This window comes from Triturus cristatus, chromosome 10 (assembly GCF_964204655.1).
Source record: "Triturus cristatus chromosome 10, aTriCri1.1, whole genome shotgun sequence".
Taxonomy (NCBI): Eukaryota; Metazoa; Chordata; class Amphibia; order Caudata; family Salamandridae; genus Triturus; species Triturus cristatus.
This window is the reverse complement of record NC_140593.1, coordinates 839,589,100-839,608,667: the sequence shown is the minus strand read 5'-3', so window position 1 is coordinate 839,608,667 and position 19,568 is coordinate 839,589,100. Positions and strand designations below refer to the sequence as shown.

Here is a 19,568-nt window from a genome sequence, read left to right as displayed (position 1 = left end):
CTTTCAGAGCAGTTGATGGAAAAGCCCTTACTACCTTAGGACCAAATTTAACATGTTGGTACCCGCTTACTCCCTTCGGGCCACACATGCTGGTCTACTGACTATTCTAAAAATCCAACTGGTCCACTGCAGAGCCTTCTCGGTTGCAGCAGCTAAATTTGTAATGATCTTCCTTTCACTCTTAGCAATACACATGATTAGCTGAGCTTTAGGAAAGACTTAAGGACCTGGCTTTACAGGATCTAATCCCATTCCTGGTAAGCAGTGGTTCTCTCAACCCCAGTACACCTTCTTTTAGGCATTTGTGTGCTTTACAAAATTTTTAACATATCATAACTCAGTGACAGTCAAATCCTCTCATGTTCATCTAATCTCTTTCGATGCGAGCAAAAAACGCTAATACTAGATACAGACCTGCCGGCACAGGCACCATGACAGTTTTCTTTTGCTTGGTTTGGCCTGTTCCTCGACAAGAAATACAAGGTGTTGTCATAACTGATCCACGGCCGCCACATCTCCGGCATGTAGATCGCATCACAAATGGTCCAGTGTTTATTGTCTCCTGCAGCAGAAAATAAGCAATTGAAACAAAAATCTAAAAACTGTTTTCTAAACTTTTACACATCAGACTATGTTATCTGGAATGTACTTTGTGATATAGTGGCCTAAGATTGCCTTCCTTCCCCCTCAACAGGTGATCTCACAAACGCTTTTAACGAATGGGGTCCAGAGAGACACTCCAGAACCCTAAAAGGGTAGAAAGATCCTTTCAAGACTGAAAGAAAAGGGGATACATACTCCCACTGAACTCAAATAGTAACCTCCCGTATAAATAACTGATTGTGGAGCGAGAGAAATCTATACTCTACTGCACTTAGAAGTGGAAAGAAGAGAAAGCCTTTTTTTTCTCACAGATCTCTCTCACCCACTCTAGTAGTGGTATGCTTCATCATCAGGTTCATCCTGACTTCTAAAGGTCAGGGTGGGCTCAACCATGTTCCAGGGAGCTCTTTAGAGAAGTCTTGATTTTTTTTTTGGGGGGGGGGGGGGGGGGGGGGGGGGGACTTTTTATAATAAAAATCCCTCGCTCACTTAAAGGTATCCCTTTATTAGTGGGGTGAGTGGGAATAATTAAAAACTATGGGAACGGGCAAACCAGATGTTGTTGCCCTATGGCCCTAATAAAAAGCATAAACATTTTTCTGCCCTACTCTAGTGGCCTGCATAGGTGCGGGGCATTCTTCAGGGCGATACTAGAGAGAAACAATCCCTCAGTGATGCAACCCTGCAAATAATACAGGTCGATGTGTAATATGCTAAAGGTCAGCTTCATCTTACAAATAAAAGAAATGTACTTGCTGTGTAAAGAAATTACCCCAGCTGTAAATAAACTATACTTCTCAGTGGACAGGGGAGGTAGGCCCTGTAGTCAAACTAGCATCAAGTATGCCCTCTCTGTGCAAACCTGAACGACCTGACCGCTCTCTCTGGCTGGTTTCCAGCCAGGGAGAACAGTCATCCTTTAGAAGTGAGGCTGAACCCGATAATGAAGCATGCCACTACTAGAGTGGGTGAGGGTTATATATAACAAAAAACATGCTTTCTCCTCTTGCCACCTCTAAGTGCGCTGGTGTATAGATTTTTTGCTCTCCTCGATCATTGTTATTAGGGAGGATACTATTTGAGTTAAGAGGATCTCGCAAACAGCCATAAGATATGAAACACACGTTTTACCATGAAAGCCACATAGTGACGGGCAGCTATGGTAACAATAGCGCATACTCGCCACAATTGTGACATATTAAGAGCACACTCACTGTGGTGGGGTGAAGGGGTCTTAGCAGATACCTACAAGCATCTTTGGGGTTCAACAGCACTTCTGCGACTCCTGATGTGGCACAATTGAGTTTGATCAGGAGACGCTTATGCCGTTTCCCCATGCTCATTTCCCCATTTGCTTAAGTGGGACCTGTTATCAGACAGAGTTCGATAGTTGGACTGTGTGAATCAAGGGTAGAGGTTATGAAATGTGAATAACTTTTTTAAAAGGTGCACTCACATAAAAGGTTTCATGGTGCTGGGCCTGATACTCAATATCAAAAAAGGTTCAAGAGAGATTAGGAAAGGTAAGAAAATATCCTCATTTTTGGAGCTTTCGTGGAACGTAAGTTTAGCACAGATGCGATTTATAGTGATGGGATTCTTGTATTCATATATTTAAAAATGCTGCTGAATAAAAAAAAATGCATCTACACTAGTCAGTACAACTTAAAAAGAGCTCCTTATCCATGAAATTATACCTGACAATACCATATAATTTAGACAATACTAATATCCCATGAATTTCCTGAAATGCTATCCTGTACCTCAAATTACAGCAACACAGACAATCTCATGCATTTTCCTTCAAATATGTCTGTTACATTAATTTCCTGCAATTCTGACTAGCACAAAACAGACAACAATTTTAACATAAGCCCCTCTGACCTGCTTTTGGAGTTTTCCCAGGGGTGGGGGGAAATCATATCGCCAGACGCCCGAACCAACTAGAATTTTATGAAGGGCAAGAAGATTTATTGTCTATTTTGTCCGACGGACAAGTAGACATTAAATCGCAAAAAAGAAATGAGCTGTGGGCGCTCTGGGGCTCACAGGCAATTGAAATGCTGTCAGAAAGCCTTTGGAGGCCTTTGACTGGCTGGAAGCCCATGACTGGCCTCTATCTAGTCAGTGATTGGCTGGGGGAGTCTTACGCTAGACGTCAGTGTTCTAGCGTGAGTTCCACACTGGGGCAGCCCACCTGCTCTTGGAACCCAGCTGCTGAACATGAAAGGGCGGGCGCCGAGGCACGAAACACTTTTGCATCTGTCTGGTTCCCAGCGCTGCGGGCCAGTTGGCCTTGTGGTCCCTCTGTCACTGATTGATGCAGGGCTCGATCGCCCTGTCCATTGGGATCCGTCCAGGGCAGTCCACTCCTCTTTGGTGCGCTGCGAGGCACTTCCTGAAATCGGGAGCGGAAAGTCGCCATCTCTGACACAGTGAATACTTCACCAGCAGGCGAGTCAATCTAATAATGGGTTTTGCAGCGGTCAGAGCCTTAAGAAAAGTATGTTAACTGTTATGCTGCATGGAATGGATTGTTATCAGTGGGCGTGTGGGCAGGGTCAAATGAGTGGAATGTTAATTTAAGGTAAGGCGGGAACTTCTCCACTGCTATCGGCTGATCAATGAGGCGCAGCAGGCGCCTATTGCAATACAACCAGTGCAGCGTTCATAATGAGTGAACACACAGCGAATGGAGTCTCACTATTTAGAGACATTGACCTTTACTTTGTCAGTCAGCTTTTATGGACGAGGTCGCATTCGGGGGCACGGAGTTAACGATTATACTTTAACATCTGGCAGTCTTACAGAAAAGGCAGCCTTGCAAGATTATGCGTGCGCTGTAAATAGATACATTTTTTAAACTGCATCTTTTTCCTGGGGTAAACAATAAAGCTAAATTTGAATAAAAGAAAGGCCACATAATGAAACAGGCAGAAAGTATCTTCGCGTTCCAGGCAATGTTATGTGTGCAGCGTATTTCACACAGCTCACTGAAACATGGGCCATTCTTGGTGTCTCAAACTTCGCAATGTCACATTTTTGCCTCGGGTCTCCGTTCCTAATACCATCCCCCACAGTCTTTCTTGCCTTTTCCTTATTAGATTACCTCCACCTTCCCTCCACTGCTTCTCGCTTAAATCAGTGCCCCCACTTTATTTTCAAACCTTGCCACTGCAGCAGAGAAAAAGCCTTACGTCCGTGTCAATTTTACAGGCTTAATCTGGCAAGAAACCGGTTATTCTTCACATTTTGGGCTCATTCCTGTTAGCCGGCCTGGACCTCTATTTGGTTGCATTTCCCGTCTCCTGTACCTACTGTAAACAACCCCCACCATGCAAAGTGCTCTGGTAGTTTGTGCTAAATTAAAAGAGCCACTGTAATGAAGCAGCAGAGAAGGCCTAAATTATACACAGGGTTGACTACATTATGTGGCTAAAATATTTTTGAATTATGTAGCAGAATGCAGCACATTTTTGTTTATTGTATTACTTCATGTTTTATACATCTGTATACGTTAACACTGTCAGTATAAATGTTTGCCTTATTACTTTCAGATTAACACCCAAATACAGCAATAGCAATGTAAAGGTGACCTCACTACTTGTTATGGGCTTTTCACTGTGTGGCAGGATGGTATACCCTCTTTTTGTAGAAATTGTTGATCTATTTGAGCTAGAATCAACATTTTTGTTAAAATATGCAGTTTAGGCAGCATGATTATGTGGCAAATTACGAGGAAAACGTTTCAGCTGTAGAATATCATTATTAGAGTGACTCTGTTATAGATCACGCACGTACACAGGACCTGCCATCAGTGGAGGACCATCTGTCATTTGCAACGATGTAAAATGGCAAAAAATGCAGAACAGAGTTCAATATAAAGCAGAAATTATCAGAATTTACATTTGTAGGTCTCACAATCACGTTTTATTGACAACTGCATGAAATTATACAATATTCCCGCCTCAATTTTATGCAACCACTGTATTGTTGCATTTTTGTTGCACAGTTACGTCCGCAGTAAAAATGAGCCCATACCAGATCCAAGGAAAAGTGACACTGCTACCTGTGTGAGTATTCGTCCTATGTAGACATAAAGGCTTGTTTTTCTTTCCCTACATGATTTGACAAGGAACGTTTGTCCTGTGTGCCGGACTTTGTGCCTTCTTTATGCATGTGCCCATTTCGAAATATCCAAACATCATCCCTTAGACCCTCAGAACGCTCAGATTCTGAAAAAAAACAACTGATTGCACACGTTGCTGCAACGTTAAAACCTTATCTTTCACCAGGATTACCAATACTCGTATGTCAGCATCCAGAAACAGAATTACAGGATTTTCCAAGAAGATAAGTGGCACATCTGGGTGGGCAGTGGGGGCTGGGGACATTGAAAGGAGAGACACAAGTGGCAGAGAACTTGGATTTTAAAGAAAAAAGTGAACACTTCACAAATCTAAGTGAGACAAACTTGCACATCTATTGTGGAGCTGCACCTATTCATGTTTGGGGAGCTTACTCTTCTGGTGCCATTACTGTAACACTACTGTGCACAAGAGAACCCTGTTGCTACTGCTTGTGCTGCATATGCTCCTTGTGTGGGAGAAGGATGTGGAGATTTATCAGTGAGTGCACAGTAGTATAATCACACCTCACCTGCCCAGAAATGTAAAAGGAGAGATTGATTTAACTGCCCAGTACTGCCTCTTGTGTATTTGTACTTGTGGATACTGCCTCAGTGAACCACAGCACCTCTGCCACGCAATTGTGGCTGCCCCATGAATAGTTCATAAGCTCCACCAAAAGGTAAATGCTACTTACCAGTATGCATCTGTTCTTGGCATGTAGAGCTGCTGCAGTCACATTATTGCATTAGATCGCCGCCTAGTGTTGGGTCCGGATGTTGCACGTTGTTGTCTTGGAAGAGTCTTCGAGATCTCACGAGATAGGCAACTCCTCCCCTGGACTACAGTGCGCATGGACAGCTCCTCCATCGTCAGATTGTTTTTTCGCCATTGTGGCAAAGATGGAGGATAGTAATAGAAAAGAAAGGTGTCCATGTAAATGTATCTAAATAAGATAGTACTGCAACTGTGCTCGGCACCAGGGAGGAGGGTGGGCATGTGACTGCAGCAGCTCTACATGCCAAGAACAGATGCATACTGGTAAGTAGCATTTACCGTTCGAGGCATATGAGCTGCTGCAGTCACATTATTGCATAAACTGTATAGCAGTTCCTCCTCTAGTGGTGGTTACTGGTGGCAGTTGCAGTTGCAGTAGTTTGGAAAAGTGTTTTAAGGACAACCTGACCTACAGAAGCTTGTTGTTTGGCTTGCACATCAACACAATAGTGTTTAGTGAAGGTATGTATGGTAGACCATGTAGCTGCCTTACAAATGTGTTCTAAGGGGATATTCCCTAGAAAAGCCATGGATGCCCCCATTTTGCGCGTGGAATGTGCTCTTGGGGGAATAGTTAATGTGCGTTTAGCTTTTTGATAACATATTTGCATGCACTTAACTATCCATCCGGCTATCCCTGCCTTTGAGATAGGGTTACCCTTATGAGGTTGACAGAAAGACACAAACAACTGTTTTGTCTTCCTAAATGGTTTAGTTCTGTCTATGTAGTAGAGTGGAGCCCTTCTGACATCCAGTGTGTGGAGTGCTCTTTCAGCTACTGACTGTGGTTTTTGAAAAAAGACAGGTAACTCAATTGATTGGTTAATGTGAAAACTAGTTATGACCTTTGGTAGGAATTTAGGATTTGTTCTGAGAACTACCTTATTTTGGTGTATTTGCATGAAAGGTTCTTGAATTGTTAGTGCCTGCAATTCATTTACTCTTCTGAGTGAAGTAATTGCTATTAGAAATGCCACCTTCCATGTTAGGAACTGTAATTCGCAAGAATGTAGATGCTCAAAGGGTGGACCCGTAAATCTAGTAAGTACAATGTTAAGATTCCAGACTGGGGAAGGTGGAGCTCTTGGAGGGATTACTCTTTTGAGCCCTTCCATAAATGCCTTAATAGGTGGTATGCGGAAAAGAGACACGTGTTGTCTGTTCTGGAGGTATGCTGCAATAGCAGCTAGGTGTAATCTTATAGATGAATATGCTAGATTACATCTTTGTAAATGTAGTAGATAACAGATTATGTTTTGGACAGAAGCGTCTAGTGGATTGATTTGATTATTTTGGCAGTAAATAACAAATCTTTTCCATTTGTTTGCGTAACAAGCTCTGGTAGTGGGACGTCTTGCCTCTTTGATGATATTCATACAATAAGGAGGCAGGTTAAGGTATCCGAACTCTAAGACTTCAGGAGCCAGATTGCTAGGTTCATTTGATTGGGGTCTGGGTGTTGTATCTCTCCATGGTTCTGTGTGAGTTGTTTTGGCGAGAGGTGTAGTCGTTGATGAGGGACGACCGAGAGTTCTAGGAGTGTTGTGTACCATGGTTGTCGTGCCCATGTGGGAGCAACTAGGATCATCGTAAGTGTTTGTTGCTTTAGTTTGCGTACCACTAATGGAATGAGTGGGGTTGGCGGAAAAGCATATGCAAATCTGCCTGACCAGTTCATCCATATCGCATTGCCCTTCGACTGCGAGTGTGGGAACCTGGCGGCGAAGGATGGGCATTTTGCGTTTTCTTTTGTGGAGAACAGATCTATGTCTGGGTGTCCCCATGCTTGAAAGAATGGGAGTAGGACTTCTGGGTGAATTTCCCATTCGTGGATCTGTTGACTGTGTCTGCTCAATAGGTCTGCAATCTGGTTGTTTACTCCTGGGAGATGTTCTGCTAGAAGATGGATGTTTTGTGGAATGGCCCATCTCCATATCCTTTGCGCTAGGTGTGATAGCTGCAGAGAGTGTGTCCCCCCCCTGTTTCTGCATATAGAACATTGATGTCATATTGTCCGTCCGGACTAGGACAGTCTTGTTGGCTATGTGTTTTTGAAAAGCCTTCATTGCTTGAAAGATTTCCAGTAATTCTAGGTAGTTTATGTGGTGTATTTTTTGGTGCGGTGTCCATAGACCTTGCACTGTATGTTGAAGTAGATGGGCTCCCCACCCTGTGAGTGATGCGTCCGTTGTCAACACCACCTGTGGAACTGGCTCTTGGAACAGTCGTCCTTTTGAAAGGTTTTGTGTGTTCCACCACTGCAGAGAGCGATGGGTACGACTGTCTACCAACACTAGGTCCTTTAGTTTCCCTTGAGCCTGGTTCCATTGTGTTGCTAGGCATTCTTGTATGGGACACATTTGTAGCCGAGCATGTGGGACTATGAATATGCAAGATGCCATCATGCCTATGAGTTGCATAAACACTCTTGCTGTCAAAAGAGTCTGAGGTTGGAATTTTAGGATCATTGCTTGAATGTTCTGTATCCTGGCTGGAGCTGGGTAAGCCTTTCCTACTGTGGAGTCTATCGTTGCTCCCAGATACTGCTGTATATGGTAGGGTTGTAAATGGGTTTTGGGTAGTTGAGGGAAAATCCCAGATTGTGTAATAGATGGATTGTGGTCACAGTGTGCTGCAGGCATTGGTGATGTGATTTGGCTTATATCAGCCAATCGTCTAGGTATGGAAACACATGAATATGTTGTCTCCTTAGATGTGCTGCCACTACTGCTAAGCATTTTGTGAACACCCTTGGTGCTGTTGTTACCCCGAAGGGTAGGACTTTGAATTGGTAGTGCTGTCCCTGCACTACAAATCTGAGGTATTTCCTGTGTGCGGGATGAATAGGTATGTGAAAATATGCATCTTTTAGATCTAGCGTGGCGAGAAAATCGCCTTGCTGTAGTAGTGGTAGTACTTGTTGGAGTGTGATCATGTGAAAATGATCGGAGTGTATATAGTGATTGAGGGGACGAAGGTCGAGAATGGGCCTGAGGGAGCCGTCTTTTTTGGGGATTAGGAAATAGAGAGAGTAAACTCCCTTTCCTTGTTGCTGCAGGGGAACTGGTTCTATAGCGTGCTTTTGTAGCATTGCTAAGACCTCCTGTTGCAATAGTATGGTATGTTCCTCTGACATAGGTCTGTGTTTGGGTGGTATGTTGGGTGGGGTAGATGCAAGTTCTAGACAGTAACCAGAATGGATAATTTGCTTCACCCACCTGTCTGTTGTAATGGATTCCCAGACAGGTAGGAACTGTGATAATCTGCCTCCGACTGGTGTTAAGTGGTCTGGAGGCAGGTGTAAGAGGTCACTGTTTGGGAGTGGTGGAGGTACGGTTGTTGTTGTTACCTCTACCTTTAGTATTGTTTCCTCTATATCCTCCTCTGCCTCTGTGAAATGTGTTTTGAGAGGTAGTTTGGAAAGGTTGAGAGGTTTGTGTATTATTCCCTCTCCCTGTACCTCTATAGGAGGATCTATGAAAGGAACGTTTGGATTGATAAAACTGCAGTGCACCCATAGATTTAGCGGTGTCAGTATCCTTTTTCATTTTGTCTAGTAGGACATCTGTTTCAGGCCCGAACAGGAAATCTTGGTTAAGGGGTTGATTGAGAATAGTGGTTTGCACCTCAGGTTTGAAACCTGATATGCGAAGCCATGTGTGTCTCCTTAACATCACGCTTGTATTGACTGTTCTAGAGGCTGTGTCAGCTGCATCTAGAGCACACTTTATTGAGGCATTAGTGATGAACTTTCCTTCTTGGATAAGATCATTTGCCTGTTGTTTATATGGGTCAGGGAGATGTTGTAGCAGCTCCTCTAATTTGTCATAGTGTGCCCCGTCATATCTAGCTAACAATGCTTGTGTGTTAGCTATTCTCCAGGTGTTGGCTGCTTGTGAAGCCACCCTTTTCCCTGATGCCTCCAGTAGTTTGGACTCTTTTTCTGGTGGTGCAGCATCGCCAGTGGTTTGTGAGTTAGCCCTTTTTCGTGCATTGGCGACTACTAAAGAGTCCAGCTGTAGTTGACCCTTGATGTATGTAGGGTCGGAGGGTGCTGCTCTATATTTCTTTTCCAGTCTAGGGTTGAGTATTCTAGCCCTAATGGGGTCTTTGAATATTTCTGGTGCATGTTTTAAAACCCCTTTGAGCATGGGTAAAGTGCGGACACTTCTTTCTGTGGTTGGGAAGGTGTCCAGCAAGAAATCCTCTTCCAGAGGGTCAGCATGCATATCTACCCCGTGGAAACTAGCAGCCCTGTCTACTAACTCATGGAATGCAATGGTGTCGTCAGGAGGGGATGGTTTTGAAGGATATGGTGTGGGGTCTAGAAGAGGTGTGTTATTGTCTGGTGAATATGGGTCTCCCCATGTGTCCAGGTTGGGATTTGTGTCATCAGGATCGTCATAAGGGTCTTGTGGATCATTATCTATGTCCTCATCTGGGTCCCCAACAGGCTGTGGAGGCATGGGGGGTGTGTATGGCACATAAGGCAGAATAGGAGAGAGAGGAGGAGGGGTAACAGGCCTAATAGGAGAAGTAGCAATGTCCTTCCTTTTTAGAGGAATAGGAGAGGGTAAGGCAGGATGAATTTTCCTCTTGTGGAGCACCACATGACCTGTGTTAGGGTCTATGAGGATTCTTTTCTGTTTTGGATCGACAGGATCCGGAAAAAACAGCTCCTCCTCTGTATTTGGTGGTTTCGGCACCGAAGATTTCTGGTGTTTTTTACTGGGAGTCGAAGGATTTGTAGGCTTCGGCTTCGACTTGTTTGGCTCGGGAACCTTGTTTTTGTTCGGTTCGGGAGCTTTCTTGACTTCGACGTCCTTTTTCGGATCGACCGTTTTCTTGGGTTCGATCTGTTTTTTAGGCTCGGTGACCTTTTTGGAGTCGTTAGTCTTTTTCGGGTCGATTAACTTTTTCGGGTCGATATTTTTCTTGGGATCTACCGTTTTCGGCTCAAGATGCTTCGGCTCGACGTTTTTGGGAACGGTCGAGTCTTTCGGAGCCGGAGTTGGTGCCGTATGTGTTTTTGTCGGCGCCGAAGGCATTTTTGGTGTAGGGAGATACGGTTTGCTCGGTCCCGAGCTACCGGAAGGCTTTTCTATTATCTTCGGAGCCGGGCCCGAGGGTGGGGCTTCCGAAGGGATATTTCGATCGTGACGAAGGCCTTGTGGCGATGTCTTGACCGGAGCCTTATGTGGGGTGATTGGGACAGGGGCATCGGTACTCACGTGCTGCCCCGCTGGGATTGGGTCATCTCAGTCCGATTCTTCGACTGTGACGAGCTGTAGGTCGTCCGAGTCCTCGGCATCCGAGGGGTCGTCGAAGATATCGTCCGGTGCTGCTGCTTGTCGATGCATCGCTTGTCGATGGGCCCTTCGGTTCCTGATTGTCTTTTTGGAACGGAAGAGTGCACAGGCTGAGCAGTCTTCTTCTTTATGCTCCGGAGATAGACATCTGTTGCACACCGGGTGATGATCCGTATGTGGGTATTTAGCACCACACTGGGGGCATTTTTTGAAGGGGGTCCTTTCCATGGGCCCGAGGCCCGAGTGGCGTCGATAGGCCCGGAGGCCTGCGTCGATGAAAATATGAGAAATAAAGTCCTGTAAAGTTGTAGGGTATCGACCGGAGAGCAATCCCGTCGAGATAACTTTGATTTGCTGTGAATAAAGTTGAAAACTTCAAAGTTGGCGTCGCAGAAGTACATCCGAACACGATGGCGGAAAAAAACAATCTGACGATGGAGGAGCTGTCCATGCGCACTGTAGTCCTAGGGAGGAGTCACCTATCTCGTGAGATCTCGAAGACTCTTCCAAGACAACAACGTGCAACATCCGGACCCAACACTAGGCGGCGATCTAATGCAATAATGTGACTGCAGCAGCTCATATGCCTCGAACAATGCAGTTATTCCTATCCACACGTTTATCAGATCATGTTCACATGTGAGTATTTTTGAAGCTGGACAGCTATGAGTTCGCCCTAGGATGGAGAACACCATTCTATCCCACAGAGTGCAGACTGGTAATTGACATTAATTGAAGTATACTTGGTATAGACTTACTTTAGGTTCTCTCTCTATAATTGAAATTGTCACATGCATACTGGTTGATAATTGGGTGCAGTGCACGCTGACATATCCACCCACATACTGTACAACGTGCCAGTACAACAGTTGCATTTAAGGATGCATGACTGCACTGCATAATTGGACTTGCACTTGAAATAATGTTGCACAGTATGTTGCACTGATTACAGTGCAGGTTCTCGCCGTGCAGACCCACCTTAGTGATTTATGGAATAGGTGGGGCAAGCAGATATCTTCCCAGGACAAGTAGATTTCTGTAAAAGTTTGTCCATTGGCCAAGTAGATTTTTGACAAATTACCACACCCCTGTTTCCACAGGTTTGATCTGTATATCCCTTTCCGATATTTCTGATCCTCCCACTCATTTCATCTGCATACCATTCCTATAAACCTCACATGAAGAGACATTCTATATTTTGACATGGCTATATTTATAAATCCAGCCATGGATTATTCACGATTTGGATACGCAAGTACTACCAATAACGCTGCTAAGTACTGAAGTAACCAACATTTTCACATAACAATATCTCAAACAAGAAAAGCACCAGATTTCTCACAAATTAGATATGTATGAAGTAACCATAATTTTGTTATGGCGTTCTCTTAATTTACAGACTTTGTCCAATTTCAAAGTATATGGGTTTCACAAAATTATGGTATGCATTCACATCACACAATAAGCTTGAATTTTACACATTTTGAATACACCTGGATTTTCTGGCAAGACTGAAAATGAATTCCATCGTAACAGAACTTTATCAGTACAAAAATAAAAAATAAATTAAAATCTACAATTAATGTAAATTAGTAGGGAAAAAAGTCTCCATTTTCACAAAGCAGACAATCTCAAACCAACTCTTTATTTAGAGCTCCTCATAAAGTGAAGTACTGTCTAAAATGTCAATACTTTGTACAGAATGCAATTACACCACAAGCTGTAAACATTTGTGATGAATGCAGCACATCAATAGCTGAAACTCAGTCATGAAAAGGTACAGTTAAAGGCCAGTACTTGGTGTAATCAGAACAAATGCGCTCTAAACACACTAAAAAAGCACCACCTATCCTCGTTTGGATGACAACAAAAACTTGGGATTGCAGGATGACTTCAGTTAATGTGCAGTGTAGTGTCTGGTAGATAGCCTGGTTTTATTGTAGTTCCTAAGCATTTAGGTTTCACAGGTGAACTTCCCTTTGCTCAGATTATTAACATGGTTTAGGACATGACTCAGTGGTGGCTGTAACGGACTGCATTTGTGGTGGTAAAGCTGCTCAAAGAAGCCTGCATCTCCTGCACAGAGGCCTGTACTCAAGGACAATGATGTGGTATTTTTTGCTCTCACCTTCCCACTGGGCTCCTTACATGAATACAGTAACCATCTTAGCACGTTGGACACATTTACTCTGCTTTACATAGTGGTACATGACCTCAGAAGATGTTGCAGATTCAGCAGTGCTGCATTTTAATTTTGCTACAAATTGTTTTGCACAAAATTCTTGAAGGTTCATTAGAGAATAAACAGTAAAAAGGAAAAGTCTTTAATGATGCAACGTGCACATCCCTAAAAAAACATGGACCAGTCAAGCAAGGTGCAACAAATTAAATAAAGGATTAAAAACACTCAAATACAAAGTTTTGAGAAAGCAATTAGGCAGCAGTCATGTGATTATCCCACATCAACTAGCATAATCATGACGATAGACAAATGGGGCCATTCAACAAGAACCAATCTCATCTTCAGACATGAGATTGCCGAGGAACAGTATTTGCCACATCCAGAGAGGCCTCGCTAGCTTTCAGTCACGCTCGCCAACCAACCATGCTTCTAACCACCAGATGTGCCTTTAAGCATTCCAGTGTCAAAACCAGTCTGGCTTTCTCCAACATGAGTGAATTGCCGTATGTCAAACCTAACACAAGAAAAGTGTATAAAACTGCCTTTTCAAGCAGTTAAGAAAAGGAGTTTTTTCATTTAAATAGAAGGTGTAGGCTGTAGTCAGATGACATTAAGACAATGTATACCATCAGACTTTTAAATTCAACTGGTGGAGATTACGACAAAGACTTTTCACGTTTTGTTAAAGAAATGATTCCATATGTTGGTAGTCAACACAGCAGAAGTCATGAAGATAATACAGGATTCATTCAAATGTCATTGTAGCACCCTTCTGGCGCAGCATGGGCTATAAAGACCATGATAGCTAAGCCCTGAAGTAAATGGAATAAGGGAACAAAGAGCAATGGGACGTTGGGGGAAGTGGCTTATCCCAGAGATTAATGTTCTTCATTGCTCAGCGGTCTACCAATTCTTGTGTTATAATAAAAAATAAAGCTTTCCCAGTGACAAAAGCTAGGAAAGGATTGTTACTTACCCTGTAAGCATCCGTTCTTGGCAAGTAGAGCTGTAGATTCATATGCTTTGCATACTCCTGCCATCTAGTGTTGGGTCTGGATGTTTGCAAACTGTTTTTCTTCTAAGAAGTCTTTTCTAGTCACGAGGTAAGATGACTCCTCCTTTCGGTGATAGTGCGCATGGGCATCCACTCCACTGTCCATGTGTTCATAATGTGGCAACGACCATAGGTATCCAGGGAGGAGGGAGGGCGCATGAGAATGTACAGCTCTACATGCCAAGAACAGATGCTTACAGGGGAAGTAACAATCTGTTTAAGACATGTGTTCTGTAGATACATATGCTTTACATAAACTGTATATCTGTACTCTCCCAAAGCGATGGATAACCGGTGGGCGTTGCAGGAAAAAAGGGTTCTTAGCATTGCCTGTCCTACATTAGCTTGTTGATGTGCAGATATATCCACACAATAGTGTTTGCTAAATGTGTGTGATGTAGACCATGCAGCTGCTATGCAAATGTCAGCTATGGGAATGTTACCAAAAAAGACTATAGATGCCCCTATTTCACAAGTAGAATGTGCTCTAGGAGGTATAGAGAAAGTTCTTTTGGCTTTAACATAGCATTTTGGATACATTTAACAATCCATCTAGAAAAAACTGATTTAGAGATAGGTTTCCCTTTATGAGGGGGAGCAAAGACAACAAAAAGTTGTTTGGTGAAAATAATACAATAATACTAATTTTACATCTTATGTATGAAGAGCTCTTTTTGCTACAGAATCAGGTTGAGGGAAGAAAGCAGGTAACTCAACCGACTGGTTAATATGAAACGCAGAGTCTACTTTTGGAGGGAACTTTGGGTTAGTGAGAAGAACCACTCTGTCTATATGGAGTTGTAAAGAATGGTTCTTCCAAGGTTAGTGCCTGAAGCTCACTAACAAGTCTTAGTGAAGTGACAGCTATCAAGAAAGCAACATTCCAGGGAAAAGAATTGCAGTGGGCAATTGTGCAATGGCTCAAAAGGTAGACCCATAATTCTTGTTAGAACAATATTAAGGTTCCATGCAGGTGCCGCTGTAATTTTTGGTGGTATCACTATTTTAAGGCCTTCCATAAAGGCCTTAAATTACTGTTACTCTGAACAGAGAAGTGTGGTCTGTTTGGAAGATATGCAGCTACCATAGTAGGTGTAGGCATATGGATGTAAATGCGAGGCTGGCAAGTTGTAGATGCAAAATATAACAAATTATTTGTTGTATAGAAGCATCTAGTGGTTTAATTGTCTTTTACAATATATAACAAACCTTTTCCACTTTGCTGCATAGCATGCTCTAGCTGTAGGTTTCCTTGCTTCTTTAAGAATTGTCATGCAATTTTACGATAGATGTAGGTATCCAAACTCTATGACTTCAGGAGCCAAATCGCTATGTTGAGCTCCCTGAGGTTTGAATGTTTTATTTCTCCATGGTTCTGGGTGAGAAGGTTTGAGGCAAGGTGAAGCTTCTGGTGTGGAACTACTGAGAGTTATAGTAGTGTGGTGAACCATGGTTGACAAGCCGACATGGGAGCCACTAATATAAGGGTGAGAGATGTGTGCCTGAGATTCCGAACCACAAATGAAAGAAGGAGGAGAGGCGGAAAAGCACAAGCAAATATCCCTGACCAGTTGTTTCATAGGGCATTGCCTTTGGATAGAGGGTGTGGGAACCTGGAGGCGAAGTTTGGACATTTTGAGTTCTCTGCTGTTGCAAAGAGATCTATTTGTGCAAACCCTCATTTGTAAGAGTATAGAAGGAGGATTTTTTATTTTTGTTTTAAAGTTTTATAAATGTTCTTCAAATACAAACAACAGTGGTAACCCATTACAAGCATGGAAAGATTAATGGGACTTGATAACGTCATTCGTATACATATGTATTCACCGGATGTATTTGTTAATCTGTTGATATTGAAAGTCTAGAAAGACAGACAATGTCCCGGTATCCATACAGCAGACTTGACCCACTTAAAGTCCCTGTGTGGGAAAAACCAACTGTGTATATAAGAAAAAAATAGACGGTAAAGCGGGAGGGTGGGGGGGGGGTCAGGTTCCCTCTGGACACCACTCTAAGTATCTCAGCGGCACAAACAGTGTCATCACAAATAATTCAAATAATCTCCTTGCACCACCTACCCGTCGATGGCGGGGGCCTCAACTCGGTCAAGCGGGTGGGGTGGGCTCCGAGGTGGCTCTGTAACGGTTTCCATATATTCTTAGGACATGCCTGTGCGGGCATTAACTCCCAAAATGTAGATAGCTGGTTATGGCAGAATGCTGCATCTTTAAGCCAGTCGGCCATACGCAGTTTGCGCCTGCGGCCCCAGCAGATTGCCACCCGCCTTTTAGCCAACAGCAGCAACATGGCCGCCAGCTTCCTATGTTCCACCGACACCTTTCGTACGTAGCCAAGTAAGGTAACCAGCGAGGAGCGTTCAAATCTATAACTTAGCACTTCTTCCAACACATCAAAGATGCTTCCCCAATACCCCGCAACATCTGGGCACTCCCATGCCAATGCAGGAAGGAGGCTTCCGGCGTCCCGAAACACACACATCATGTATCCTCACTCAAAGGGGACTCCCAGGCTTTTCTCCCATTCGCGCTGTGCAGGGGGGCTACTTATCAGGGATTCATGCTGCATACCAGAGTATAAGCAGGTAATGAGTTTGCGGGGTGAGGGGTTGGCTAAAAACTCTTCCAGGACTCGGAATGTCGGCGGTGCAACCGGGAACTAGTCATATAGCGTGTGCATCGCATCTCTGAGCTGGAAATATGTCAGTCTATCCATCAGTCCCATGTGCTCATCCCCTAATGCAGCATCCATGCGAATGAAGATGCCGTCAGAGAACACCTGCCCCATCGTGTGTAACTGCAGCTTTCGCAATCGCTGGCAGACCCCAGTCTCAGCAGCAAAGGGTAATGCTGGGTGTCTAGTGAGTGGCACTGAGGGTGCGAATAGTGTCCAAACGCGCCCCTACGTCGAAGTTCCTGCCACGCCCATACTGTACAGGCAACCCGGTTGAACTCAGACCAAGGGCGATTCTGTGGTCTAAACAGTGCCATATGCAGCGTAACTGGGTCCACCTGGTCACTTTCAGGGGCAGTGTGCACCATAAATGGGGTTGGGTAAATCTAATGAAATCTGAACTGGGCTTGTGCCCAATTATAATACAGCTCCATGTCCGGAGCACCCAGACCACCTTGTTCAAACAGAAGCATCAAGATCTCCCATGCAATTTGTAGATGCCCACCCGCCCAAACAAGACATATCAGATTCGAGCAAAGCCTCCTCTTAAATTCTGCAGTGAGAGGTAGCAGGAGGTTGATGAAAACATATATAAACTTGGGTAATATCACCATTTTGGCACTGGCGATCCGGCCCGCCAAAGTCAACGGGAGCGACTTCAAGGGGTTCAGCCGGCTCTCCAACCACCCCATGAGTCTGCCATAATTGTAACGCCACAACTCTTCAGAATCCTGAGTGAGCCAGATACCCAGATATTTCACTGGGGATTCTGCCCATTTAAGTGGGAATTCTTACTGGAACGCGTTAGTGGCCGAAGTAAGCGGGAAGATCTTGGACTTTCCTCAGTTGATTGTAATGCCCAAGAGGCCACCAAACCTAGTGATTTCGCAAATGAAGGGGTCCAGATTTATCGCCGGGTGGTTAACTTATAGAGTCACGTCGTCTGCATACATAGACACCAAAATCACCGGGGGGTAAAGACAAGGCCGCGCTGTGGGTGATGCTGCCGTAGTCTAGCTGCCAATGGCTCCATAGCCACAGCAAATAGGAGGGGTGACAACGAGCACCTCTGGCTCGTGCCGCGAGCCACCTTGACAGGGGGTGGGGGGGTGGGACCACTCCATTGAGTTGTAACCTAGCCAGAGTAGAATATAGTGGAGCGATTTAATTTTTTTTTAAAAGCCGGACTCAGGCCAATACGGGCGAGAAGTGTAACAAGCATTTACAATGCAATGGTCTCGGCAACATTCTAGGTAGAGCTATTGGTATTGCTCATTATTTTTTTATGATTTTTGTATCCCTAAATAAATGGCATTGTCATTTCTATTGGCATTTGGTTTTTTTTTTGCATATGTGATACCTATTACCTACCTATAGCGACGTCAGTTGTGGTGCCAGAGGAGTCAAATGATGCACTGGTGGAGCTGCTTAAGGGGCCGGAGAGGTAATAGGGTTTGGCTCCAAAGGAGATGAGCCTGATGGAGGCTGGAAGACTTAGCCCCCCCCCCCCCCCCGAAATCTTTTTCAGCCCCCCCCCCCCCCCGAAATTTGGCTCTAGTTGCCCGCCTGACTGCTTGTTATGTTACTTGGTTTTTGCATAGCGCTCTTCTGCCACTGGTATGGCCTCACAGCGCTAGCGACTACTGCCGGTCATTTTATTGGAGTGTTATGTCCTTGTCGTGTTGTTTGCGTAGCGCTTAGAAGGCTCATAGTACTAAGAGAGGGGTGAAGGTGCGTTTCTTGCTATGTTACTTAGTTTTTGCATAGCGCATTTCTGTCACTGTTTTAGCCTCGTAGCGCTAGTAACTGCTGCCGGTTGTTTTATACTGATCTTGTTATCTCATATTGTCATATTGGAGTTAGGATAGCGCCTAGATTACTCCTAACCTTTTCAAACGCCAAGGGGAAAGGCAAGGATTGTTTAATTGTGTCTTCCATACTCACTCAGCCCTTGTTAGAGCTGCATAGCGCTGCTAGCAGTTTCCCAATGTATACTGGCGTTTTGACATCCTGATAATATGGGTAGCGCTCCGACTGCTCCTAAACCTGTTTAAAGCACTAACAGGGGTCCGAAGGAGGCGAGGGGAGCATGAGATAACGAGAAAACAAGAACAAAGGAAACCTGATTTGGAAGAGAACGATGCGTTCTCTAGCACTTAAAACGCCCCCGGGAGCTTCGCAGCGCTAGGGGAGAAAGGGAACCTGAAGGGAGTGGGGGGCAAAGGGCAGATACTAGTTTTTGACGACTCCTTTGACACATCTACGAGGGGTATAAAGAGCTATGAACATACTAATGAGGATACAGCGGTATAGTAAACCATTATGACGATACATAAACATTGTTACGTAGACAGTCTTACAGTCATATACATCGATATGCACATATACACGCATTCACACAGATGAGTGCACACAGTGCAAAGGTTGTCACACACAACGACAGGGGTAGTTACATAGATTCTGGAATAAAGCATACATAGTAACACAGATGCAGAGAGAAGCGTGTAACAACACACAGCTAGGCAAACACAGTCACTCGTGCAGGTACACATGGAACATAATCTACAACATTTAAAATGAATCACGTGATATAAACACAAGTTTACAGTTTGCGTAGCGCGCTGAAGCTACAGTTGTACCTCACACACAGAGGCGCAGAACACGCACACAAGGGATGGACGCTGTGGACGTGACACACAGACCTGAAGGTACAAATACCTCCACAGTAGCGCACAGAACACACGGATGTGGACCGGAACCTATTTTCATCATCGGGCTCCGACGCGGAGTGAGACAGAGAAAGACACGAAAAGAGAAAGTTGGAG

At 44.3% G+C, this 19,568-nt stretch overlaps 1 protein-coding gene across 2 annotated transcripts in view; it reads right to left on the bottom strand.

Moving 5' to 3' along the window:
- The window catches only part of DNAJA3 (DnaJ heat shock protein family (Hsp40) member A3), a 291,953-nt gene that overhangs the window by 199,238 nt on the left and 73,147 nt on the right, over window positions 1-19,568 (bottom strand). For both annotated transcript variants that reach the window (XM_085628467.1, XM_085628468.1), the window contains exon 6: window positions 415-562. In XM_085628467.1, the coding sequence (XP_085484593.1) occupies window positions 415-562 (148 nt within the window). The remainder of the gene's footprint in view (window positions 1-414; window positions 563-19,568) is intronic.